The 27,348-nt window shown below is 46.3% G+C and overlaps 1 protein-coding gene across 1 annotated transcript in view; it reads right to left on the reverse strand.

Moving 5' to 3' along the window:
- Positions 1–27,348, reverse strand: part of DNA2 (DNA replication helicase/nuclease 2) — a 76,713-nt gene that overhangs the window by 1,328 nt on the left and 48,037 nt on the right. Inside the window, exons 12-20 of the mRNA XM_068258224.1 lie at positions 24,974–25,083; positions 21,471–21,580; positions 18,999–19,223; positions 18,670–18,863; positions 12,533–12,622; positions 12,248–12,449; positions 9,639–9,728; positions 8,076–8,258; positions 2,162–2,310 (exon numbers count right to left, since the gene is read on the reverse strand). Coding sequence (XP_068114325.1) covers positions 2,162–2,310; positions 8,076–8,258; positions 9,639–9,728; positions 12,248–12,449; positions 12,533–12,622; positions 18,670–18,863; positions 18,999–19,223; positions 21,471–21,580; positions 24,974–25,083 — 1,353 coding nt within the window. The remainder of the gene's footprint in view (positions 1–2,161; positions 2,311–8,075; positions 8,259–9,638; positions 9,729–12,247; positions 12,450–12,532; positions 12,623–18,669; positions 18,864–18,998; positions 19,224–21,470; positions 21,581–24,973; positions 25,084–27,348) is intronic.

Genomic DNA, 27,348 nt, shown 5'->3' on the forward strand with positions numbered 1-27,348 from the left:
ACAGAGTGATTCAGAGCCTCGGAGGACAGGAAGGAGAACGGCTACAGACGTCTGGATCCCCCGGGAGGTGAGTAAGAAGGCCCACTACAAGCTATACTCTGCATAGATATATGTAAAGAGAAGAACCGAGAGCCAAATCTAGTGTAGTAGGTTGTGGTAATGGGAAAAATAAAGAAGAGTACAATGATATACTCACAAACACGGGTTACCTCCAGGTAACCACTATATAGGCAGGTGAGGAGATTAGCCTGTCCTCACTCAGGATTAAGAAAAGAATACAAAAACAGTATTTAAAAGGTTTAAAAATGCTTAGGAGGCAGTGGTGGACTTACCTCCTGCAAGCAGACACAACAAGCTGTGTATTTGGAACAAAATAAATTTATTGGTACACTCCGGGGGGTAGTCGCGACTACCCCCTGGAGTGTACCAATACATTTATTTTGTTCCAAATACACAGCTTGTTGTGTCTGCTTGCAGGAGGTAAGTCCACCACTGCCTCCTAAGCATTTTTAAACCTTTTAAATACTGTTTTTATTCTTTTGGCGCCTCTGTTCTCGTTACGTTATACTCTGCATAGAGCTCACGGCGGCTAGCCCAAGCGTAGCTTGTGATCACCGCCATAGAGGCTAATAAACAAGGAACAGTTTATGATCGAGTGTGCTGACCCCTTGGATAATATGTGTAGTCCTGCACCTAATTAATTGTACGCGATTCTTCTTCTGCTACTAGAATAGGTAATCAGGACATTGAAGATATATCCAAAATATATTTTTTTTTACAGGGAGTCCCCGACTTACAAATGCCTGAGATCCGAATGGCCGTAGATCACAGGCTCTCCTTGTGGCACCTTCTGTCCCAGTCCTGTAGCCTCCCCCCCCCCCCCCCATCAGCATAGTATAGCTGGAAGCTACTCGCCTCCCCCGCTAAAGTCCAATGCTGTAAGTCCTGCTTACTCTAGTGCTAGCATTTCCTCCTGCATGACTAGTAATTACAGGTGACATGCACTCAGGCCTGGTGCACACCAAAACCCGCTAGCAGATCCGCAAAATGCTAGCAGATTTTGAAACGCTTTTTTGTTATTTTATCTGTAGCGTTTCAGCTAGCATTTTGCGGTTTTGTGAAGCGTTTTTGGTGTAGATTTCAGATATTGTTACAGTAAAGCTGTTACTGAACAGCTTCTGTAACAAAAACGCCTGCAAAACAGCTCTGAAGTGCCATTTTTCAGAGCGGTTTGCGTTTTTCCTATACTTAACATTGAGGCAGAAACGCATCCACAATCAAAAAAATGCCTCACCACGGGAGTATGCGTTTCAGCAAAACGCCTCCCGCTCTGGTGTGAACCACCCCATTGAGATACATTGACCAAGCGTATCCGCAGCCGCAAGCGGCTGCAGAAACGCTGAAAGAGCCGCTCGGTGTGCACCAGCCCTAAGTGATGCCAGGCACTAGAGTAATCAGCGAGCAGAGAGGATGGTGGCACAGCACTGGACTCTGGTGGCTAGGTGGCACAGAGGGGGACACTGGTGGCACAGTCCCTACCTCGTTCATTAAACGGGGACTAACTGTACTTGCAAATCAAGCAATTGAATTTATTTTCAGGCGCCTCACTGCGGCTAGGCGCACACTTAGCAGAAACGCAAGCATTGTGGAAACGCTGCGTTTTTGCCACTAATGGAAGTCAATGGGTCGAATGAAAAATCGCATATGCGTTTTGTATGCGTGCACTTGTGTTGCATATTATTCAAAAACGCACATAATGAAAGTCAATGGGAATGCAATGTATTGCGTTTTTCATGCGTTTAAAAAAAAATAAAAAAAAATTGTGATGCATTTCCACTTCCTGTTGTCTTCTTGGTGATCTGCATAAAACGCAATATAAAAACGCATTGAAGACGCATACAAAATGCATATGCGTTTTGTATATGCGAACCGCAAATGCATAAAAACGAATGCAAAACACTAGAAAAACGCATATGCAAAAATAAAAACCTCAAATGCACTAAAAAAAGGACACAAAAAAAACCGTACATGACAGAAAACGCAACTTTTCACGCTCTGTTATGTGTGCCCCCTGCCTGAGTGTTATGTTAGTGTAAATAAAGGAAGTTATCTCAATAAAGAAGAGCTGTTGAAGAGGACAATAAAGACATCTGAAAAGGATATTAAATTCTCACTCCTCAGGTAGGTAATCAGTTTCCCCAGTGAGTCAAAGCGAGATAAGGTTGGAACGCTGCCCAGGAGGAGGAGTTTGTGTTTGGCTCGGGTAAGGGCCACATTAAGTCTTCTCCAATCCTTCAGAAGGTCGCCAAGCTGTAACCAGAGGAAAAGACAACTGAATGCCTATTCAGAGCATCATGGCTATGTGGGTGTATCCAAACAGAAGGGAATCTCCCCACAGTTCATACACATGCATAAATGGGCTGTACATTATAGTTATAAATTATAAATAAAGCATTTTTAAAAGACAGCAGGTAAGAAAAGGTTTGTAGCATCAGGCTGACTGCTTGAAAGAGCGCAGGGGTCTACTTGAATTTTTTAAATTTGAAGAACAACTGAAGTGAGAAGATTATGAAGGCTGCCATATTTATTTCCTTTTAAACAATACCAGTTGCCTGGCAGCCCTGCTGATCTATTTGGCTGCAGAAGTGTCTGAATCACACCAGAAACAACCATGCAGCTAATCTCGTCAGATCTGACAATGTCAGAAACACCTAATTTGCTACATGCTTGTTCGGGGTCTATGGCTAGAAGTGTTAGAGGCAGGGGATCAACAGGATAGCCAGGCAACTGGTATTGTTTATCCATTTCTGCCACCCGGCTGCTCTGCTATGGTGCCGCAATCGCACCCCCGTGCTGTCCCCCGGTAGCCCTGGTATCACCGATCCGTGTCCCCAGCAGAAAAACCGAAGCGCTCTTACTAGAGGCCTCAGTTTTTCTAGAAAAAAAAGAAAAAAAATCCCCGTCCCCCTTGTGCTTCTGGTGATCGAGAAGCACAAGGAGAAAAAAAAAACTCAAGGTGGCCATCTTGTGGCCAAATAGTAAAACTACATCTACATATTTTTTACATTACAATTTACACGTATAACAACATTAAAAATTAGCTGTTTATTTCCCACACCAAAATATTACCAGTTCACCCCGAAGGGTTTTATCCTAACGGACCAGAGCAATTTTCAGTTGTCAGTGCTCTTCCCTTTTCTTCCCTAATAACTTTATTACTACTTATCACAAGAAAATGATCTATACCTCTTTTTTCACCACCAATTAGGCTTTCTGTGGATAGTACATTTTGCTAAGAATTTTTTTATTCTAAATGCTTTTTAATGAGAAAAACAGAAAAAAAATCATTTCTCAGTTTTCAGCCATTATAATTTTAAAATTAAACATTCTCCTGTGGATAAAACAAACGTTTTATTTGCCCAGTGGTCCCGATTATTAAACCGCTTAAATTATGTCCCTATCACAATATATGGCGACAGTATATTATTTTAAAAATTTTAAAATATAAGTGTTATTTTTTTGTTCTTTTTTTTTTTGTTCTGGCCATAATTACAAGCCCCTATGTAATAAATTAAAATTAATTTTCCCCCATAAAATATAGAATAAAAAAGCCCCCAAGTCCCTAAGGCAACTATTTATTTTTTTTAAGCTGATTTTTTTTTTTACAAGTGTTTTTTTTGGGGGGGAGGGGGGAGGGTTGGAAGTGTAATTTTATTAATGTGTATGTACTTGAAACTTGAAAATGTATGTATTTTGTAGGTAATATACTTTTTGGCCACAAGATGGTGCTAGTGAACACTCGTTATAGGAAGTGTTCACTTTTTCTTTTTTTTTTTTTACACTTTATTTAATTGTTACATTTCCTGTTTTTGTGAATGGACGTAGCCGCTGTTCGCGGTCACGTCCATTCACTCCAGGCACTGCGATTGGGTAGAGGACCATTCTTCTTCCCCAATCACCCAGCACGGGATCTCGACGGAAACAGCGGCGGTAGCGGCGCACACACGGCGGTAGCAGCGGCGTGAATGCGCGACGTAATAAAACGTCATGTTGCCGTTAATAGCGGTAAGCATGATGTTTTAATGCGATAGGATGTCGGTAAATGGTTAATGGAAAAAAAAAATTACAATAATAATAAAAAAAAAAAATAATAGTTACCTAAGGTTCTGAACTTTTTAAATATGCATGTGAAGAGGGTATACTACGAACATTTTTTTAATTATAAGCTTGTAAATAGTGATGGATGCAAAACAGAAAAAATGCACCTTTATTTCCAAATAAAATATTGGCGCTATACATTGTGATAGGGACAACATTTAAATCAGGGGTCTCAAACTCAATTTACCTGGGGGGCCTCAGGAGGCAAAGTCAGGATGAGGCTGGGCCGCATAAGGAATTTCACAATCGCGGCGCATCACCGCCTCTGCCCGCCCCTCTCACTCTTCCTTCACAGAGAGGGGCGGGGCTGACATCAGGAGGGGCAGAGCTGAAGCTGAAAGCTCTGCCCCTTCCAGGAAATGCCGGCGGATTGCCCCCCAAGCGATTTGGGGGCTCTGCAGCCCTCGTTTAGTGGCAGGGATGCAGCGGATTACTTGGGAGCACTGAAGCGAACTATAAGGAAGCTTTTGCAGGCGAGGGCCACAAAATATTGTATCGAGGGCCGTAAATGGCCCGCGAGTTTGAGACCCCTGATTTAAATGGTGTCATAACCGAGACAAACGGGCAAATAAAATACATAGGTTTTAATTATGGTAGCGTGGATTATTTTAAAGCTATAAATGGACAAAAACTGAGAAATAATGAATTTTTTCCATTTTTTTCTTATTAATCCTGTTAAAATGCATTTATAAAAAAATAATTCTTAGCAAAATGTACCACCCAAAGAAAGCCTAATTAGTGGCGGAAAAAACAAGATATAGATCAATAAATTGTGTTAAGTAGTGAAAGTTATTAGCGAATGAATGGGAAGTGAAAATTGCTCGGATGCATAAGGTGAAAAATCCCAGCGGGCTGAAATGGTTAGAAGTTTTGAATCAGGATGATACCATTTATTGGCTAACTTAGAGATGGATAAACAGTGAGCTTTCGACTTATAAAAAGCCTTCGTCGGGCTGAAATGGTTAAAAGGAAATAAATATAACAGCCTCCATATCCCTCTCGCTTCAGTTGTCCTTTAAAAAGTGTTGGTATAATGAAGTATGGTTAAAATGTTTAAAAATTGAGTCTTAATGTAAGGTACAGCCACTATTAATTTGTCTCCCCCTCTTAAAGAGGAACTGTTAGCCATACTATTTCATCAAAATGTGGACAGTGCAATATATGTGGGTTTTTTTCTTTTAGTGAGTTTTATATGGTAAATAAAGAGAATTCTGTTTCTGTCAGTTTCCATTTTGGAATCCCTGTGTCTGAAGCCAATCCTGATGTCATTTCCTCCCTTACTCCGTTTCCTCTCCTCTTTCTGATTTAGTATGCGTGCCCAGCCTTCAGACACTCCCACACAGCTCTGCAGTAAGAAGTGCATCGTCACAAATCATTGGGTGACTTTGCAGACCAGGTTTATTTGTATGGATCGGATTTCAGCTGAGTCGCTTTCTCAGCACAAGAAATATTGGCCAATCAGAGAAGAAAAGAGGTGTGGGAGGGGAAAACGGGAGTGAAAGAAATTTCAGCTAATCAGGCTGCATTAGTTATGTCTGAGGGAAAAAGGGGAGAACTGTCAGCGTTTGTAGAACGCATATAAATTCAAAGAAACGCAAATTGAAAAACGCATGAGTTTTTCTTGCGTTCGAATGCGTTTTCTATTGCATTTTGCACACACACGTGACCCGGGAAACAGAAAGGTATTATGGGAACCGCAGAGGGAAACGTACGCTAAAAGCGCAATAGTATGCGTTTTTGATACGCGTCCATAGACTTTCATTGCGTCCCTTTCTGTGCGTGACGCACAGAACTGTGTGCAGCAATGCAGATGAGAAAAGTATGCGTCTCATATGCATACATGTGCACTAGGCCATTAGAAAACATTAGTAGCAGTTTCTATGCGTAAAATCGGCTAGGAACACACATAGTCTGAACGAGCCCTTAAAGGATACCCGAAGTGACGTGTGACATGATGAGATAGACAAGTGTATGTACAGTGCCAAGCACACAAATAACTATTCGGTGTTCCCTTTATTCTTTCTCTGCCTGAACGAGTTAAATATCATGTATGCAAGTGGCTGACTCAGTCCTGACTCAGACAGGAAGTGACTACAGTGTGACCCTCACTGATCAGAAATTCCAACTACAAAACACTTTACTAGCAGAAAATATCTTCTGAGAGCAAAAAAGAGATAAAAAGTGGAATTTCTTATCAGCGAGGGTCACACTGTAGTCACTTCCTGTCTGAGTCAGGACTGAGTCAGCCACTTACATACCTGATATTTAACTCTTTCAGGCAGAGCAAGAAAAAAAGGAACACAGCATAGTTATTTGTGTTCTAGGCACTGTACATACCCATGTCTATCTTATTCTGTCACATGTCAACTCTGGTATCCTTTAAAGGGAAGGTTCAGGGACTGTTAAAAAAAAAAAATCCGAATCCACTTACCTGGGGCTTCCTCCAGCCCGTGGCAGGCAGGAGGTGCCCTCGGCGCCACTCCGCAGGCTGCCGGTGGTCTCCGCCTCCTGTCTGCCACGGACTGGAGGAAGCCCCAGGTAAGTGGATGCGGATTTTTTTTTTTTTTTTAACAGTCCCTGAACCTTCCCTTTAAGAAGAAGAAAAAAAAAAAAAACCAGCATGCACTGCAACTTCTCTTTTGCAGCAGATGTACCAAATAAAAGCTAGCGAACCTGGTAAATGATATTTTATTGAAAAACAATGAAGAGTGATTTCTAACTTTTGGATTGCCTGGTTAGCATCCTAATTATTTGTTTACCATATAAAAATAGAGAATTGATTTTATGCCTAACCGTTACACTTTAAGACACCCCCACTATGTACAGTCCAAATGGTACTCTGTGCCTGTCACAATATCAAGCTAGCTAGCTGCATTGTGTTTTGATCCCAACTTGAAATGTTTGCTTCTATATAGGCTGGGGGTTGGCTTCTCCACAGGTTAGGTGTGCAGGGGCTCCTGTATGCAGTGTATTGGAGCGTGCTTCTGCATGTACAGTTACTTGTCCTCGCACCGGCTTGCATTCTCTAGTGTTCTCAGCAGCTTTCCTAACTGTCCACTAGAGCTCCAGGCTCACGGAGGTCACGTGACTGTGGGCCTAAAGCTCCAGTGAGGCAGATCAGAAGCTGCACGGGACACTAGAAGATGCAAGCCGAAGCGAGGACAGTGCACTCTGCACACAAGGACCCCCTCCAGTACATGCTCTGCATGGGGGGGCAGGGGAGAAAGGAGGGATTTTGGTGGCAACCAATCAGCTGGTCATAGCTTTTTGCCAACTTTGGGGGGGAGGGATCTGCTAAAGTGTAGGAGAGCTTATCCACGCATAAGTACAGTATAGCAATGGAAATGGCACACCAATATGCTAAAAGAGAGCTGAAATGAGAAAGGTAAGTACAGTACTGGAGTATAAAAACACCTTATGTTAAGAAGCACTCAAGTGCACCAATAATGTAAGAAAACAAATGATTTGGTAAGCATACAAGGGCCGGTTCACATTAGCACTTTCTGGGAAACGGATCCGTCAATAATGGATCAGATTTCCGTTCTAACCGATCGGTTTCCATTCCGTCGGTTCAGTTCCGTTTCCCAATATTCCCCCAGACGCCCATCCCCAAAGTGGACTTTTGCTGGCTGGAACGGTCCATTTTCTAGCCAGTGTGACTGAAGGATCGGCTTCTCATTGCCCCCAATGCAGCGCTCCAGCAACCATTTCCGTTACACAGGGCTCAGCGGACCGGAAAAATTGCTGCAGCACCAAACGTGCGGTCCGTTCAGAACATATCCATAGGTTAACATTGGATCCATTTGCATCTGTTAGGATCGGTTCCATTACGGACCGCCAAGTTTTTTTTACTGCCAATGTGAACCAGGGCTTACCCTTTACTACAAACACATCAAGCAAGAGAAAATGAAACCTACCTTCCCATCAATATTGCTTCTGACAAAAGAAACAATGATAATGCTTTTATCTCTCCCCTGGTACTTGTCTACAGTGTTAACCTCTACTGTGCTGGAGGACAGCTTTGCAAAATGACTGGAGATGACCTTCAGCTGCTGACGATAAGGAGCAATGATCCCGATGTCTGACGGCTTACACCCAGCCTGGCAACAAAGACGAGCAAGAAGTCACTCTCCTAATAAAGCATTTATATGTTTGCATATACAGGTAGCCCCCGCTTAACCAACGAGATAGGGACTGTAGGTTCGTTCTGAACCTGAATCTGTTCTCAAGTCGGAACGCAGTGCTGTCTCTGTCCCCTTTGCCTCCTATGTGCCCCCCTCTGTGCCTGTTTGTCCGCTTCAGTGCCTCTGTTCTCCCTCTGTGTCCCTCTATGTCCCCACCTCTGTTTGTACCCCCTCTGTGCCTCTGTCCCCACTCTCTGCCTCCAGTTGTACCCTCTGTGCCTCCATGTGTAGCCCCGTGCCTGTCCCCACTCTCTGTCTCCGGTTGCACCTCCCGTGCCTCTGTTCCCCCTCTCTGCCTCGGGTTGCACCCCCTGTGCCTCCATGAAATAACACAAGCGCCAATTCACTGCCAGAGTACAGGTTACCTAAACTACAACTAAGCTGCACAGTGTAACTTACCTGGGGCTTCATCCAGCCCCTTGTATTCCTTCTGGTCCCTCTCCGTAATTTCCATCTTCTCTATTAAGCCGCTTTCTCTCTCTGAAAACCAGCGGACTGTGCAGTGGCATCAACGGCGCATGTGTGGCCCCTCGATCGTGCTCACGAGGCTGTGAGTATTCTGCATATGTGCAGTTGCAATTTTTACAAACTGTGCAAGCGCAGAATGCTAACTGGCCACAAGAGCGTGATGGAGGATACGCAAGGCCCGAGGTCATAAATGCAGGTTTAGGAGGGGAGAATGTAGAAGAGCACAGCGACAGTGAGGGACCAAAACCACTATACAGAGGGATGGAAGAAGCCCTGGGTAAGTTAAACTGGGCAGCTTAGTTTTACTTAAGATTTCCTTTAAACACACACGCCCACTGCCTCTCTCATCAGCCAGGAGCCTTGCCCAAAGACTCCTTTCTGTTTTACTTACGGTCTTAAGACAGATATGAACCACGGCAAAAGGCTCAAATACTAAAACAGCAAATTCAATCTGGACGCAACTCTTTCTCTGGGATTCTTCTCCAAATCTTTCGTTTTTATTTCAATAGCCTTGATACAGCAGGATAGTGAACACCTGCTCACTATCCTGCTGTATCACAGCAGCTATTCAAATAAAAACTAAAGATTTGGAGAAGAATCCGAGAGAAAGAGTTGCGTCCAGATTGAATTTGCTGTTTGGCTTGTATGTTCTTGGAGGCTTGATGGACCTCTCACCATATTCTGTGACTCCTCTACAAACATCGGTCAAGCACTGAAGCGGGTGGATACACCTCTGTGTTCAGAGGATCAAACCCTTCATCAAAGGCAACACCTTAACCAGTACGCTATCCAGGACCAACGCTAAGGGGGTCTTCAATAGGAACACACCTTTATAAATAGAACTGTTAGCTGGGCCACCAGTTTCGCTTCAATCAAGTTACTGATACCACATTTTTCTTCCGTCTCCAGTGCTGGGATCTAGAAGAACATGGAAATAATAAAGGATACATTGGTTATGGCACATCCATGCTCAAGAAGCGAGAAAAAGGGATATATGTAGCAGAGATACTACGGATGTACTCAATATTAACCTCTAAACGGCCGCGTCACGCCAATTGGCGTGAACACGGTCCCCCCCAGGACCGCCTAACGACGATTGGTGTCAAGTCCTGGGGCGGGGTTTTGCAGGAGATCGCGTGCATCCCAGCTTGAATGACGGAGGTCCGCTCTTTCATCAGCCTCCCAGCAGCGACTAGTGGACTGTTAGACGGCAAAACCGCCATCTATTTACAATGTACAGCGCTGCAATCTAAGGCAGCGTTGTACTGGGGACAGCCGTGTCACTCGGGTGTCCCCCTGGGAGACACAGGAGTGATCGGCTCTCATAGGTTGGTGCCTATGACAGCCGATCGCTGTCATTGGCTGGCGGGGGAGGGAGGGATTAAAAAAAAAAAAAAAAGGCACATTTATTAAAAAAAAATAAAAATAATAATACATAAATATACAAAATAAATAAACATTGGGGGAGTGATCAGAGCACACCAACAGAAAGGGGGGGGGGGGGGGGGGAAATCACTTGTGTGCTGAGATGTACAGCCCTGCAGCGAGGACTTAAAGCTGCAGTGGGCTAAAGTACAAAAAATAGCCTAGTCACTGGGGGGTTTAAGCTTACGGTCCTGAAGAGGTTAAACCTTGCTTCACTACCAACTATGGCAACTTCATCATGTGTCATTACTGTGCTTTGTCTGGACACCTAATGCCATCACTGCACGTACCCAAGCTGAATACTTGAGTCTATACAATGGATGCTGGCATTGTGTACAGGAGGAAAGGCCGCAGACACAATTCCCCATGTGAAACCTTGCTGCTTTTTTTAAAGTCATTTTTTAAAACCAGATTTCAGTCAAACCTTTTTTGTTAGGTGTGGAGAAGCCTAACTGGAGCTTGTATTACTCTCTGAAGATCGGCTTACAAATACAAAATCAGATTTGATTTAAAGTAAATGTTTAGCCAGAGAGAGAGATAGTCACCTATGGAGAAGGAAGGCTCTGGGTTCTATAGAGTCTTCCCGCTCCTCTCCTGGTCGCCGTGTACCAGCGATGTCACCTGATAAGCACTATCCGTCACCTGATATGCAGTATCCGACCGATCGGTCAAATACTGCTCCTCTGCCACCGCGAGAGCCTTAAGAAGTCTTCAGGAGCCCAATTGCTCCCCAAGACAGGCGGCTCCGTACTGCGCATGCGCGAGCGCTTGCATGCGCAGTGCACTCGGGCTCTCCAAACCTCTAGAGGCAGGGGATTCAATCCAGGGTGACATCCCTGGAGCACGGTGACCGTGAGAGGAGCGGAAAGGCTCTACAGGACCTAGAGCCTTCACTCTACAACTGGTTTATTTATTTTTTCTGCTTTACATTAGCTATAAATGTAGAACTACGTCAACAAGATTCGATAACAAAAAAGAAAAAGAAAAAAAAAAAGGAAGAAGTATGTTCAAGTATTACAGAATGACAGGACTCCATGAGATAAGTAGGCGTTCACAGAAAGAGAGCCTGTGGGATTCCTTTTCCAACTGTCAGTGGTAATGCCTTTCTGTTTAACTACATGTACATGGCTTTGTCTCCCCCTACCGGGCATGTCATGATACTACAAGGAAAACAATCATGCACATAATAGTAAAATGTAAAGTACATACAGGTAAGCAGTACATTTCTCCTAGAGTAAAATGCGTTATACAGCAGGCAGGAAAATGCCACTTACAGTAGGCAGAAGAATCTGACAGGTTTTATACTAGTCTATGTCCTCATGGGGGGACCTCATTTGCACAGTATTGTGGCAGTTAGACTGGGAAACTGCCATTCAGTAAATGCTTTTGAAATAAAAAAAACAACCCTTGAGAATATATCATGTGAGGAGATGGACTAGCTTCACAACCTATCATATATGTCAGAATTGTACTCCTTACTGTGAGAAATAGGAACACAGGGAAAAAAATAGAAATTTATAGTTCATTTTATAATAATAATAATTCCTTTTTTTGTATAGCGCTTTTCTCCTGTCGGACTCAAAGCGCTTATGAGGCAGCCACAAGAGCGCACTCAGTAGGCAGTAGCAGTGTTAGGGAGTCTTGCCCAAAGAGCTCCTTACTGAACAGGCAGAGCCGAGAATCGAACCCAGGTCTCCTGTGTCGGAGGCAGAGCCCTTAACCATTACACTTTCCAGCCACTAATTTTAATCTGGGAGAAATGTTTTAGTAAGGAAGCAGGAAATTTGGGCAGCCCTAGCAGCAGAAACATCAGTGCCGCCACAGGCCCCTTTATAAATAGCGGCTATAGTGTGAAATGTTGGCACCTGATAAATAGCAGGCACAGTTCTGGATAATGTATGCATTCTATATGAATTGGCTAGGCTATGAAATAATGCGTGCAATGCATAAAGCGTGCAGAAAGCATTGTGCAACAAGCATTACACAAGTGGTAAGGCAGAGCTGCAGACTACCTCCTCTGTATTCAGAAAGCAGACAGGGTTACTGGGCTCCAGCACATCAATGATCCATACATTTCCGGGCGTCTCTCTGAATTCCAGCTCCAGCCGTAAGGACTTGAGATAAGGTAGTTGGGCAGTGGCTGTGGACACGCGCTCTGAGGAACATTCCAGGCGACCTTCATACACCAGCTTGTTGCTCAGGGCCATTATTTTACTGCATGGGACACAGAGTACTGTAATCAGCGAATGACACAAATGCTACCATTCAGTCACATGACATGGCAGCACGGCCCTCACCTATTCATACGGTATTGCACAGTTAGCTGAACAACAGCTTCCTGGTTCTTCTCCAGCCTTTTGAATAGACTCTCATTCATTCCCAGCTCTCTGCCAAGACAGAAGACATATTATACAACACCAACACCACAAAAGTGCCCATAATACAAGCAGGGTTCTATCAGGACATCCTTCCTAATGGTGCTGTCAAACTTTTGTCGGTTAAAACTTTGAGAAATGCTTCCTGTATGTATTTAGAGCGTTTAGTCTGTCTAATTCCCCCTCATCTGAGACTAATCAAAGTGTAATTTGATCTTTCAGCTGTGTCAGCTGGCTCCCTAGGCAGAGCAGCTAATTTGTAAGGGCCCTTTCACACCAGAGGACTTTTTCGGCGTTTTAACACCACAGCCGAAGTTGGCGTTTTCCAAGGTAAAATGAAAGTCCATAGACTTTCATTTTACCTTTCACATCGATCTAACTAGGCGTTTTGGAGCGTTGCGTTTCAACGCTCCCAGGAGCTTTTTCAGGGCTGTTTACAGCCTAAGTTGGCTGTTGGCGTTTCAATGATAGTCAATGGAAAACGCCAACTTCAGCGTTTTCAAAGCGTTTTACAGCTGACTTGTTCACTTATTTTTATAGAAGAAGAAAAAAAAAAAGGGACGTTTTCATGAGCTGTAGAACGCTTTGAAAACGCTATGTATTGGCGTTAAGCAAAAGGCTGAGTTTCAGACTTTTCTACCGCAGCCTCTAGTGTGAAAAAGCCCTAAATACAGGATGTTAACCCCATGTCTGCTTCCATGAAAGCAGGAAGTAGACACTGCAGATTTTTTTTTTTTTGCAGGATTAGGATCAGCTGTTACAAAGAAATGTTTTTCTTTAAATATTATTATGTAATTATGCTATTACTCATCTTTAAGAGCAGAGAGGGAGTTCTGAGTTCAGGTCCGCTTTAAAAGGAACCCGAAGTGAGGAACATATGGAGGCAGCAACATTTATTTGCTTTTAAACAATACCAGTTGCCTGGCAGCCCTGCTCATCTTTCTGGTTAGAAGTGTCTGAATCATATACCTGGAACAAGCATGCAATATTAGCGAATATTGTCAAAACCATCTGATCCGTAAGCTTGTAAAGCAGTGAATCCGCAGGACAGCCAGGCAATGTGCATTGTGTCAGTCTCCATACACCTCTCACCTCGGGTACCCTTTAAAGTGCAATCTTCATACGGAGTATTCACATTTTTGGGGGATTAGTCCACTGATAAGCAAATACTAAATGTTAGGCGTTGAATTTTTATTGTTACTCATTTATCATGCGTTAGGCCGTGATGAACCGCCTGAAGCATCGAGGGCAGGGCTGCACGATTTTGGGTAAAAATCGAAATTGCGATTTTTCTCTCAGAAATTGTGATTTCGATTTATTCACGATTTTTTTTCAAAACAAGCTTTAGCGGGGGGCGGGGTCAGTGTCTGTCACTGTCAGGTTGATGGCAGGGGGCTGAATGACAATGTGCGGCGTAAGGGACTCTGCTTATGAGCCGTGGGGCGGGGGGGGGGGGGGTTTGGGGCAGAGCCGGGACAAGGTCCTCCAGCACCCAAGGCTAAGACACCAAAGTACGCCCCTCCATCCCTCCCACCCCAGCCGCCACACACTGATTGCTATTAAACTAAGACCTCCCCAACACCTTAATATCTAGTTATCTGGCTTGCAGTCACTGCCATGTATCCCCTTTTCTTATTTCTATCTGCTTCATACACAATTAGGAATGACAGCTGAATGAATTGTGCGCCCCTCCTACACTGCGCCCTGAGGCTGGAGCCTCTCCAGCCTATGCCTCGGCCCAGGCCTGGTTTGGGGGGTGGGGGGGGAGGATCCACTGGCAGAAGCAGTGCATATTTATGATTGCTAATGAGCCGGGCAGCTGTTCATGTGAAGACGATCTGCAGTTTTCATAGTGCCCGGCCTGCTGTCTGTACGCTTGTCTGGCCCGCCTATCGCTGTGCACGGATTGGCCAGAAGCAGTGAATATGGATCCACTCGAGCGAGCGGCACGCACAGCTTTACCAATCGCTGGATAGCGATGGAATGACGGCAGCGATAGGCGGAGCTGTACAGAGCGTACAGCTCCGCCTACCGCTGCAGTCATTCCATTGCTATCCAGCGATTGGTAAAGCTGTGTGTACCCGGCTGCTCGCTCATTAACACTAATATATATTCACTGCTTCTGGTCAATCCGCGCACAGCGGTAGGCGGGCCAGACAAGCGCACAGACAGCGGGCTGGGCACTATGAAAAACCAAGGATACTGACGATCACGAGATCGTCTTGACACGAACCGCGGTTTCGGTTTTAAACCGAGAAACCGTGCAGCCCTAATCGAGGGTGAGCAGGAGCAGATTGCGCATGCTTCAATCTTGGCATTTGCAACCCCGACCTGCCGCTTCAGCTAACCTCATATAGCCGAGCACCGTAACACAGGAGACATTGGAGACAACAGGAGACATTGGCGTACGTAGGAGAGGAGACCCACTGGCGGCACTGCATAGGCGAAGTTCCATTATTGGTTGGCTTGTGTGCTATTGTTTGTTGTGGAGTTCCATCATAGTCTTACATGTGACAATAAAAGGGGACCTGAAGTAATAGGGATATGGAGGCTGCCATATTTATTTCCTTTTAAACAATACCATGTTCCCATTCAGCAATCCGAGCGGTGGGCGCGCACGCACCCGCCACAAAATGACAGTACGTCCTGTTTGTGGGACAAATGCGTATATACATCCAGTTTGTGCGAAGAGGTTAAAAGGAAACAAATATTCTTCTCACTTCAGGTTTCCTGTGGATGGGGGAAGTGTGAAGCCGGCTCCGATGAAGCGGCTTGTTAAACCGTGAAACTTGCATCACACAAGGCTTGTATGCAAGTATTCATACTATGAAGCGATTTTTTGAACATTTCACCCCCACTATCAGTCAGTGTGGGTTTCCTCCGGGCACTCGGGTTTCCTCCCACTTCCCAAAAACATACAGATACGTTAATTGGCATCCCCCTAAATGATAAGTGGCCGCCAATATCAGCCAGCAGTCATAGGTGGCTGAAATCAGAAGGGATTCCTGTCTGATCCCTGGCAAGTGCTACAAAGCTGAGGAAATACTGTGGGATAAAGACTGGAAAGCTGCAAATTCAGATGTAAAGCTACATACACACGGGGGACAATTGTCCCCTGTAGCATGCACGCATGCGAACGGGGAGTGACAGTTCCCTGCCGGTGACAGCTGTCCACACGTCTCGCCAGAAAGGCAGAGACGCGGCGGAAGCCATTTGTGAATGGAGCATCCCCCGGCCGGATGCTCCATTCACTCGCGTAGGTCTCCTGTCGCTAGCCCGCATACTCACGCGGGACTAGCGACAGTTCCGGCGAAGTAGCAGCGACAGCTGTAGCCCGGCGATTGAACATGTCAATCGCCTGGCGACAGCTCCAACGGGCGACGGTTCGGGGCGCGCGTCATACACATGGACGGCCTGTCGCCGCAACACGCGCGTGCCACGTGGTTGCGGCGACATCCGTACCCAGTGTGTATGAGTCATTCCTAGTTCAGCAGCCTTCACCGCCTACTTCAATATTTAAAAGAACGCCTCCTGTGTGTCTATTGCAGTCAGCATGGAACTCATTCCTAAAGGAAGTCTCCGATAACAAATGATTTTCACTACGTATTCTACAGTTTGTTCTGACCACGTTACGCATATTCACATGGAGTGATGGACATCCATATGTTCACAGTAATTGACTCCAGCATTCTTCTGTAGGAACGATGACAATCAGCTGATTCAGGGCTGTGGAGTCGGAGCAATTTTGGGTACCTGGAGTCGGAGGTTTCAATAAACTGAGGTGTGGGATGATTTTTGAACCAAATCCAAAGCCTTTGTAAAAATTAGACTAAGGAGTCGGAGTCGAATGGTTTCATAAACGGAGTTGTCGGAGTTAGATTTGTACAGCCCTGAGCTGATCAAGTACATGGTGCCTGCCAAGATATGAATGGTGGCCATACACACAGCAACTGTCAACTGTGTGATCGTATCACAATCATAAAAATCCTAAACCACTTACCAGTAACTTGTTTTGCCCTTAAAGGGAAGGTTCAGGGAGGGGATTCAAAAAATAAAAATAAATTTCCACTTACCTGGGGCTTCTTCCAGCCCGTGGCAGGCAGGAGGTGCCCTCGCCGCCGCTCCGCAGGCTCCCGGTGGTCTCCGGTGCCCGACCCGACCTGGCCAGGCCGGCTGCCAGGTCGGGCTCTTCTGCGCTCCATTTCCTGGGACTTCTGCGTCCCACGACAGCGCGCTGACGTCATCGGACGTCCGCCGGGCTGTACTGCGCATGCGCAGTACAGCCCGGCGGACGTCCGATGACGTCAGCGCGCCGGCGTGGGACGCAGAAGTCCCAGGAAATGGAGCGCAGAAGAGCCCGACCTGGCAGCCGGCCTGGCCAGGTCGGGTACCGGAGACCACCGGGACCCTGCGGAGCGGCGGCGAGGGCACCTCCTGCCTGCCACGGGCTGGAGGAAGCCCCAGGTAAGTGGAAATTTATTTTTATTTTTTGAATCCCCTCCCTGAACCTTCCCTTTAACCACTTGCCGACCGCACGCTTATACCGTGCGTCGGCAAAGTGGCAGCTGCAGGACCAGCGACGCAGTTCTGCGTCGCCGGCTGCAGGCTGATTAATCAGGAAGCAGCCGCTCGCGCGAGCGGCTGCTTCCTGTCAATTCACGGCGGAGGGCTCCGTGAATAGCCTGCAGGCCACCGATGGCGGCTCGCAGGCTAAATGTAAACACAAGCGGAAATAATCCGCTTTGTTTACATTGTATGGCGCAGCAGCGCCGTAAGGCAGATCGGCGATCCCCGGCCAATCAGCGGCCGGGGATCGCCGCCATGTGACAGGGGACGTCCTGTCACTGGCTGCACAGGACGGATAGCGTCCTGTGCAGCCCCGATCACCGGGGATGAGCAGGTAGGAATGGGAGGGGGGAATTTCGCCGCGGAGGGGGGCTTTGAGGTGCCCCCCCCCCCCCGCAACAAGCCTGCCCACCAGAGCGATCAGACCCCCCCTGCACACCATCCCCATAGGGGGGAAAAAAGGGGGGCGATCTGATCGCTCTGCATGAAACCTGATCTGTGCTGGGGGCTGCAGAGCCCACCCAGCACAGATCACAAAAAATAACGCTGGTCCTTAAGGGGGGGTAAAGGGTGGGTCCTCAAGTGGTTAAACAGGTACTGTTAACAGTAGGGATGAGCAGTGTATTTTGGAATTTAAAGGGAACCTGAAGTGAGAGGGATATGGAGGCTGCTATATTTAATTCCTTTTTAAAATACCAGTTGACTGGCAGTCCTGCTGATCTGTTTGGCTGCAGTAGAGACTGAATCACACACCTGAAACAAGCATGAGGCTTATCCACAAAAGGGGTAAATAGGTGCACCCAGGTGAATATAAAACTAGGTTAAAAACACTAAAGGCGTAAAGTAGGTGGCTTACCTCAAGAACAACAAACTTTTACAACAAAAGGTTTATTTAGCACAGGCAACATGTTTCGTGGGTCCAAGCCCAGTTCCTAAGGCCAATACAAGTGCCACAAGAGAAATAGCCAGCAGCATTGAGTGCCTCTGATGTGTGTGGAGTTGGGTTAATTATAGCCACCTGCTTTAAGTGGATGGTTGCCCTAGTTGCAACCCACCTTTGTGAGTAGCCATTTTGTCACTTACAAATTTCCTTTTCACTTACAAATTTCCTTTTCTAACCTAAACATACTATGCTATCTGGGCTCCCGTTGTCTAGGTGTCTTTTTTCCTAGGGTGTCCAGACACCCCATCTCCTTATACGACTAATCCAGTCAGACTTCAGTCAGAAACATCTCATCTACAGGTTCCTTCAGGGTCTATGGATAAAAGTATTAGAGACAGACAGGACGGCAAGACAGCCAGGCGATCTGCATTGTTTAAAAGGAAATAGATGTTAGCCTCCATATCCCGCTCTCTTCAGGTGTGCTTTATGGCTGAGGTGGAATTTAACAGAATTTAAAAATTTCCCCTTCACCATTAATTTCAGTACATTCACTCATCCCTTCTTGAAGGCATGAAAGCCCACCACTTGTGTATTGTGATGTTAGGATTACCTGGCTTCCGTGCTTTGAACAAGAGGCGGAAGTTGTTGATGATCTCCCACTAAAACAAATCGATGTGCGAAGAACAAGGGTCCAAGGCAGATGGGTTGGCTAATCTGAGATGCTTCATCCACAATGCAGAAATCAAACCTCCGTCGGGTGAAGATCGGGTGGTTAACGCCCATACATGTTGTGGCAACCACAGGCTGATCATAAAGAAATCATTAAACACAAACTCAGACACCGCATGATGGTTTCAGCACACTGCAAGTTACAAACGTATCATTATTCAAAGGATAGTTATTGCTCAGATATCTACATCTGCATAGCGGTTCACTCACCTGGCTGTTGTAGAGTTCCTCTAGCCCGCTTAATGTCTTTATTGACTTGGCTTTGCAGATTTCTTCTTCTCCAAACTTCTGAACCTCTGGGTGGATCTTTTGGGTTCTCCCCAAGCGCAGAAATCCCACTTGGAATTTTTTCAGCTTCAGTAAAATATTGTCTACTGCAGAGTGCGTAAAACTGGTCAACAAGACACTAAAGCCGCAGGCATAGAGAATCCTAACCTGGAACAAAAGTAGAACCAAGGTTGGCGATATCTACTTTTAAAAACAGATCTCCAGACATTTTGTTTCCATCAAAAACTTTAGAAATTGAAGTTTAAGCTTCCCTTCTCCTCAACAATGGCACCAGAGGGAAATCTATAACTTTTCCCTCACAAAAATAAAAACAAACAAAAAAACAACTGTGGCAACCGAAGGCTGGTAGTAAGCGGTTCCTGTTAAATGGGAGCAATTTCTGGTCACTGATTCTCTAACACATTGCGAAGTGAGGTCACATGTAGTGGTTCTGACGCTCAAAACACCATTGTATCAACTTTACTATCATTATAATTCAGTTGAGAGGAGCAGCGTAGGATCAAGGAAGAGGAACTCTCTGACATGCCATTATGTTGGGGGAGACAATGAAGACCTACCATAACTTCCTGTACAGGCTGCAAAAAATTTCCCGACTGTAAGGGCCGATTCAGACGGGCTATTTGGCATCAGCTAAATGAAATGTACCCACTGCTTCCCTGCAAGTGAGCAGAAAAGCATTTGGCATCATTTCCAGTCGTTCGGGCATTGCAGACCCCTGCAGTTAGTTGATCCTGGATGCTTCATCCAAGATGAAATTAAAGCATCGGATCGAGCGCGGCCTTTGCACGGATGGGAAAAGCCCATACTGACGTTTACAAAAAAAAAAAACCTGTCCTTTCCTTTGAATGCTTTTTGAGTGTGCCATTACAGGGACGCATACTTTAAATTAAAGATGATTGCAGACTGGAACAAAAAGGAAATTTGGAGGACATTAAAATTACATAGTTGCATTCATAGAGCTGATATAGATCAATTTTTTTTAATAAAGTTTAAAGTGGACCTAAACTCAGAACTTCCTCTCTGATCTAAAAGATAAGCAACAGCATAACCTTTACAGAAAAACATTGTCTTGTTACAGCTTATAGAGCACCTACACAGAGATCCTGCAGGGTGGTTACTTCCTAGTTTTCTGGGAGCACAGAAAGGGTTAACATCTTGGCACAAAACTTGGCCGAGTCGGCTGACAGCTTAAATTACTTGCTGATAAGGGAGAATTAGACTGGCTGTTCCCTATGAAAGACACACAGGGTGGATTTCGGTTTTCCTAGTCTCCAGTGAAAGAGTTTAGGTCCACTTTAAATACACTAAAACGAAAAGAACATTGGAAATGGGCCAATTAGATGAACTTCCTGTCGATTCTGGTCCAATTCCAAGCTGCATACAATTTGCATGAGATCTACACGCAAGCCAGAACTATTTGCATCTCAGTGACCTTCTCCAATTACAAGCAAGGAAAAAGGGAATTTAAACATAACGGTTAGGGCTCGTTCACACTAGAGGCGCTTTTGGAGTTAAAGTACTGGCGATTTTTCCAAATCGCCCTGAAAGCGCTGGTGCAATGATTCTCTATGAGAGAGTTCACATCTGAGCGGTTCGTTTCCGATCCGTTTAGAGAAGCGGCGCATGGACCATTTTTGAGGCGATTTGCCTCAATGGTAGGTATAAGAAAAACGCAAAACGCTCACAAAATCGCTTTGTTCAGCGAATACGTTCGCATTTTTTAAGAATAAATACCTTGTATTTATTCTTTTCAGGATCACAGAGTTCACTTCCTGACTGATGTCAGGAAGTGAAAAAACAGAATCGCTCGGCAAAAGCGTTTACAAAAACAATTACCAAAACCACTAGAAATCCCCGGGAAGGGGGGAAAAAGACCCCATCAAATGACGTCAAACGCAATCGGAACACAATGTGAACGAGGCCTTACAGCCTGTGAAATTCAATTAATAATGGCATTCTCCTGTAATGTAGTTGAGCGTTAATTTGAAGTAGGAAAAGTCCGGCAAGATGCTGGGATAGGTGAGGATATGCTGAATCTGTCACCGGACAAAGTGTGCACTACTGAAGACTAGTAGTCTAGACTTTGTAGTTGAAGAGGCAAAGGAGGCACTCAGTTTTTCATAAATGGGCACCTTTATTCAAAGCTTAGTACAGACATGGGGGGGGGGTACATCGGGGGGGTGGTAAGCACTAACAGTCGTTGCGCTTAAAAAGCTTCCACAGAGGCCAATAATGAATGCGTTCGAAAGGACTGTCAGGCCTTACCACCCCCACCGATGTACCCCCATGTCTGTACCCAGCTTTGAATAAAGGTGCACGTTTATGGATAACTTCGTGCCTCCTTTGCCTCTTCACCACACAGTAACCTAGTTGAGCATTTGTTCAGAGTCTCACCAGAGTGCAGATCGTCGTAGTTTTTCCTGTTCCAGGCATACCAACAATAAGCGTGTAATCTTTAGATAGTAGGACTCGTTTCATGGCTTGCTTCTGGGGCTTGTTGAGGCCTAGAAAGCAGAAAACCCATTCAGTCAAAAGACAAATTCCATATTCTGCACTTACATTAAACTTCTAATTAAAATACTAGTTATGAAATATTTACAACGATCATGTTTTTTAATCAGGTTTGAAGAAATAAAAATCATGTGCCACAGTGTAAATCAATCCACTGATCAGCACTTCTATCCAGGGCAGTTTCTAGGCTAAATTTCACCCAGTTCGAGAGTCAAAAAATTGCCCCCCCCCCCCCCCCCCCCAATCAAAGCTGCTAAGTGAAATCATGTCAAAAGGCTTCTTGAAACCAACTCACCATTTTTATTTTATTTTTAATTTTTTTACTCTGCGTCTGACCACCTGCCCAGGGAAAAAAAGAGTGACCCCCTCCGCCCCCTAGCCAGGGAGTCACAGTATGGTGGTCTGACCACCTGTCCAGGGAAAAAAAGAGTGACCCTCTCCCCCCCTAGCCAGGGAGTCACAGTCAGACCATGGTGGTTTGACCGTCAGACCACCATGGTCTGACTTTGACTCCCTGGCTGTGGGTGGTAGGGGGGTGCTCTTTTTGCCCTGGGCTGGTGGTCAGAGCCCACCATGGTCTGACTGTGACTCCCTGGCTGGGGAAGGGGGGTACTCTTTTTGCCCTGGGCTGGTTGGTGGTCAGACTCTGACCACCAGCCCAGGGCAAAAAGAGTGCCCCCCTACCCCCAGCCAGGGAGTCACACTGTTAGACCATCACCATGGTGGGTTCTGACCACCAGCCCAGGGCAAAAAGAGCGCCCCCCTCCCCCAGCAGCCACATCAGAAAGAGAGAGGCAGTGCTGTACATAGACTGCCTGCCTTACTGCCTACTTACCATGAGGTCCATCTCATGGCAGGTGGAACTGGAAGAAGGCGCCGGGCCAGGAACGGTGGGGGTCCGGGCAGGGGACCATGGAGGTGCTAGCGGGCAGCGGCAGCAAGGGCCAAGGCACCCACTAGCAGCAGTGGCAGCGAGGAGCCCGAGTCCAACTGGCCAAAAAGACTCCACCTTCTGGGGCTGGGCTCCGCCGCACACTGCTGCTGCACACAGGGGTGAGCCTGGGGTGCCTGGCACCTGGCAGCAAGATTTTCTCTGGCGCCTATGGGAGTGGTTAAATTAACCGCGCCCAACCACATAACCACACCCATGTCCTGCCTAATCACACCCACACCTTCCACCTCTTTACGCATGCATGTGGTACCCCATTCCTACCCCTCTTCCATGGGCTTGCTCCTGGCTGGCTTTGACTGCCTGGCAGTCTGCTAGTCTCTGGACTGACTCAGGTTGAGAGGCTCTGCGAGTGCGACGCAGTCACACACTGCGTATTTATGGCTGCCTGCGGCCACCGTACTCTCGCTCGCTGTCGTCGGCTCCTCCCCCCGCCAAGCCCAAGCGTGAGGTGGGCTGCCTGTATCTTTCCCGTTGCGCCGCGCAGCCTGCCAGTGTTGCCAACCTTTCACGTTATTTTTTACTGACAAATACCTAAAAATTTACTGACAAAAGATTATTTTTACTGACAAAATTTCCCCACTAAATGCACATAAGAGACAGCGTTTCACCAGTAAATGCACATAATAAGAGACCGCTTTTCACCAGTAAATGCACATAAGAGACCGCTTTTCACCAGTAAATGCACATAAGAGACCGCTTTTCACCAGTAAATGCACATAAGAGACCGCTTTTCACCAGTAAATGCACATAAGAGACAGCTTTTCACCAGTAAATGCACATAATAAGAGACTGCTTTTTACCAGTAAATGCACATAATAAGAGACTGCTTTTTACCAGTAAATGCACATAATAAGAGACTGCTTTTCACCAGTAAATGCACATAATAAGAGACAGCTTTTCACCAGTAAATGCACATAATGACAAACAGCCAGTTTCCCCAGTACATGTAGCCAGCCTGGACCCCCATTAGGCAGTGAGTGACAGTGAGCCCCTTTAGGCAGGGAGTGACAGGGAGCCCCTTTAGGCAGTGAGTGACAGGGAGCCCCTTTAGGCAGTGAGTGACAGGGAGCCCCTTTAGGCAGTGAGTGACAGGGAGCCCCTTTAGGCAGTGAGTGACAGGGAGCCCCTTTAGGCAGTGAGTGACAGGGAGCCCCTTTAGGCAGTGAGTGACAGGGAGCCCCTTTAGGCAGTGAGTGACAGGGAGCCCCTTTAGGCAGTGAGTGACAGGGAGCCCCTTTAGGCAGTGAGTGACAGGGAGCCCCTTTAGGCAGTGAGTGACAGGGAGCCCCTTTAGGCAGTGAGTGACAGGGAGCCCCTTTAGGCAGTGAGTGACAGGGAGCCCCTTTAGGCAGTGAGTGACAGGGAGCCCCTTTAGGAAGTGAGTGACAGGGAGCCCCTTTAGGAAGTGAGTGACAGGGAGCCCCTTTAGGGAGTGAGTGACAGGGAGCCCCTTTAGGGAGTGAGTGAGTGACAGGGAGCCCCTTTAGGAAGTGAGTGAGTGACAGGGAGCCCCTTTAGGAAGTGAGTGAGTGACAGGGAGCCCCTTTAGGAAGTGAGTGAGTGACAGGGAGCCCCTTTAGGAAGTGAGTGAGTGACAGGGAGCCCCTTTAGGAAGTGAGTGACAGGGAGCCCCTTTAGGAAGTGAGTGACAGGGAGTACCTTTAGGAAGTGAGTGACAGGGAGCCCCTTTAGGAAGTGAGTGACAGGGAGTACCTTTAGGAAGTGAGTGACAGGGAGTACCTTTAGGAAGTGAGTGACAGGGAGCCCCTTTAGGGAGTGACAGGGAGTACCTTTAGGAAGTGAGTGACAGGGAGCCCCTTTAGGAAGTGAGTGACAGGGAGCCCCTTTAGGAAGTGAGTGACAGGGAGTACCTTTAGGAAGTGAGTGACAGGGAGTACCTTTAGGAAGTGAGTGACAGGGAGCCCGTTTGAGCAGTAAGTGACAGGGAGCCCCCAGCCGCCGCTCCCGCTCCCCCCTTACCTTGCAGACCTCAGGATCAGCGGCGACCCGACCAGTACCGGCGGGCGCCGGACGCAACCGCTCTATATGCGGAAGTGATGTCACTTCCGCATAGTGCGGGCGCTGGGTCCTAGCGCCCGCACGATTGGTCGCCGCCTGATCGAGGTCTGAGTGAGGCGCCAGGAGGGAGGGAGGGGGAGCAGTGGCGGCGGCCACAGGGACGGCCTGGCGCCCCCCAATCTGTCACTCATCGGCGCCCCGTTCAGCAGAACCGGCTGAACGGGGCAAGAAACGGCCCTGCTTCTATCCTTCTGCTTGGATACTTTTGGCTCACAAAAGGCATTACTGTAATATAAACAGATGTCATACATTTTGCTCAGTTTCCATTTTATATTCCATATAAATTACTATATACTGATACTATCCATTTTCTTGCAGTGATCCCCACAGTTTATTCTACAATAACAATCCATACCTTTCAGTATATTGGCTACAGTGTCCTTCGCTTCATGAGGCAGAACAGAGCTTAGATGTTGAACAAACTGAGGTTTTCCAAAGTCAATTATCAAATCTCTCAGCTTCTCGCTGTAATAGGAACATTAAAGGAAAGGGAAGAAACGGCACAATATGGTTTAGTGTCTTGAACAGAGCTAAGAGAATATTAACTGCTTCCCCACCTCTGCTACACATATCTACGCCGCTTAAAACTTCACTTGCGCACCCGGGGTGTGGATATGCATATTTGTTTATGTACCCATCCGCTCGCAATTGCCTGCGCTCTCTCATTTGTTTCAGTCGCCATCCTGCTTGCACATGATTAGTGAATGGGAACGTGCGTTCCCAAAGCCGATCACAGTGCCCATAATGAATGAATGCTGGCATCTGCAAGATGCTGGTGTTCATTCACAAAGTAAAAGTAATGAACATATGCACAACACTTCCGATGTACTGTTCACAGTACACAGGAATTAAGTGTGGCAACATCTTGAGGCCAAAAAGTAAAAATACACCCACACTATTATATATAAAAATAAATACATTTTAATTCATTTCTAATCCATGTCACCCCAACCCTATAGGTAGGTTTTTTTTATATACCTGTATGTCATGGGGGTATATTACTGCTATTTGTACAAATTAAGGCTCATAATTATTGATATGGTATGCTATTGTTTTATCTACAACAGCACATTTCGTATAATAAAAAGTACCACCCAAAGAAAGCCTAATACGTGGCGGAAAAAAAAATTACACAATTTTGGTGTGATAAGTAACGATGGCTGCAGCTCTTCAGCGCTCTGAGTCCACCAGGAGAAAAGCACTATACAAATATTAGGATTACTATTATTATTATTATTATTATTATTAAGTTATTTGCAAAAGAATGGGAGGAGCGTGATGTGAAAATTGTTCTGGTTTTTAAAGGAGAATAAAACTGTGGCTATGAAATGGTTAAAGCTGGCCATACATTATACAATCTGTTGATATATTCAATCCCCAATCTTACTAAGATTATGCATTGTAGAGGAAGAGGTCTACCTAAACTCTATTGGTCTTCAGACTAAATACATGTTTAGGCTCATACACACATCAGACCATAGTCTTTGGAAAATGAAAGATCACAGACCAATCTTACCACCCTTCATGTAGTATGAGAGCCATACCTTCACAGTCTACTCTATGGAGCTGAACTCCCCATCAGATAAAAATCTTTGCAAGATGCTGCACACACAGATGCTGTACAGACACAAAAGATCAGTATCTGCAAAAGATCTGTTCCTGCTAAAAATCCATTCCTGCAAATTGCAATGATAGTCTATGAGATCTGCAGATCATCATATACACACATGATTTAACTGACATTCATCTGCAGATCAAGCAATCATCCGCAGATCTGAAAATCCATCCTGGTGGATCTGATCTGCAGATGAATGTCAGATAAATCATGTGTGTATGATGATCTGCAGATCTCATAGACTATCATTGCAATTTGCAGGAATGGATATCTGCAGATCATCATACACATCTTGTTTAACAGAGATTCATCTGCAGATCAGATCTACCAGGATGGATTTTCAGATCTGCGGATGATTGCTTGATCTGCAGATGAATGTCAGTTAAACAGGGTGTGTATGATGATCTGCAGATCTCAGACTATGAATGCAATTTTGCAGGAATGGTTCTTTGGCAGGAACAGATATTTTGCAGATACTGATCTTTTGTGTCTGTGCAGCATCTTTGTGTGCAGCATCTTGCAAAGATTTTATCTGATGGGGAGTTCAGCTCTATAGAAAAGACTGTAGGTATGGCTCTCACAGGGCCGGCCCTAGACTTTTTGCCGCCTGAGGCAAGATTCGAAAAAATCGCCCGCCCCCCCCCCCCAGCCGTGGGGTGGGGAGTGCCGAGCTGGAGGGGTAGCTGGCAGAAAGGGGGTATTGGGCCTAGCGGCGGGGAGGGGGGTCAGACTCCCCCCTCCCTCGCCTGGGTCCCCCGATCTGCGCTCCTCCTCCAGCGTAAAGTACCAGGCGCAGGCAGCCAGCGTGCATATCATTAAGAGGCAGCGGGCGGGGGAATCACTCACCTCTTCCGCGTTCCATCGTGCGCTCCACTGACGTCACTTCCTGCAAGGCCGTCCACTTACAATACAGTGGGCGGCGTTGCCGGAAGTGACGTCAGTGGAGCACGCGATGGAACGCGGAAGAGGTGAGTGATTCCCCCGCCCCTTGCCTCTTCGTCATATGCACGCTGGCTGCCTGGTACTTTACGCTGGAGGAGGAGCGCAGATCGGGGGACCCAGGCGAGGGAGGGGGGGGGTCCGACCCCCCTCCCCGCCGCTAGGCCCAATACCCC

The sequence above is a fragment of the Hyperolius riggenbachi genome, chromosome 10 (assembly GCF_040937935.1).
Source record: "Hyperolius riggenbachi isolate aHypRig1 chromosome 10, aHypRig1.pri, whole genome shotgun sequence".
Classification (NCBI taxonomy): Eukaryota; Metazoa; Chordata; class Amphibia; order Anura; family Hyperoliidae; genus Hyperolius; species Hyperolius riggenbachi.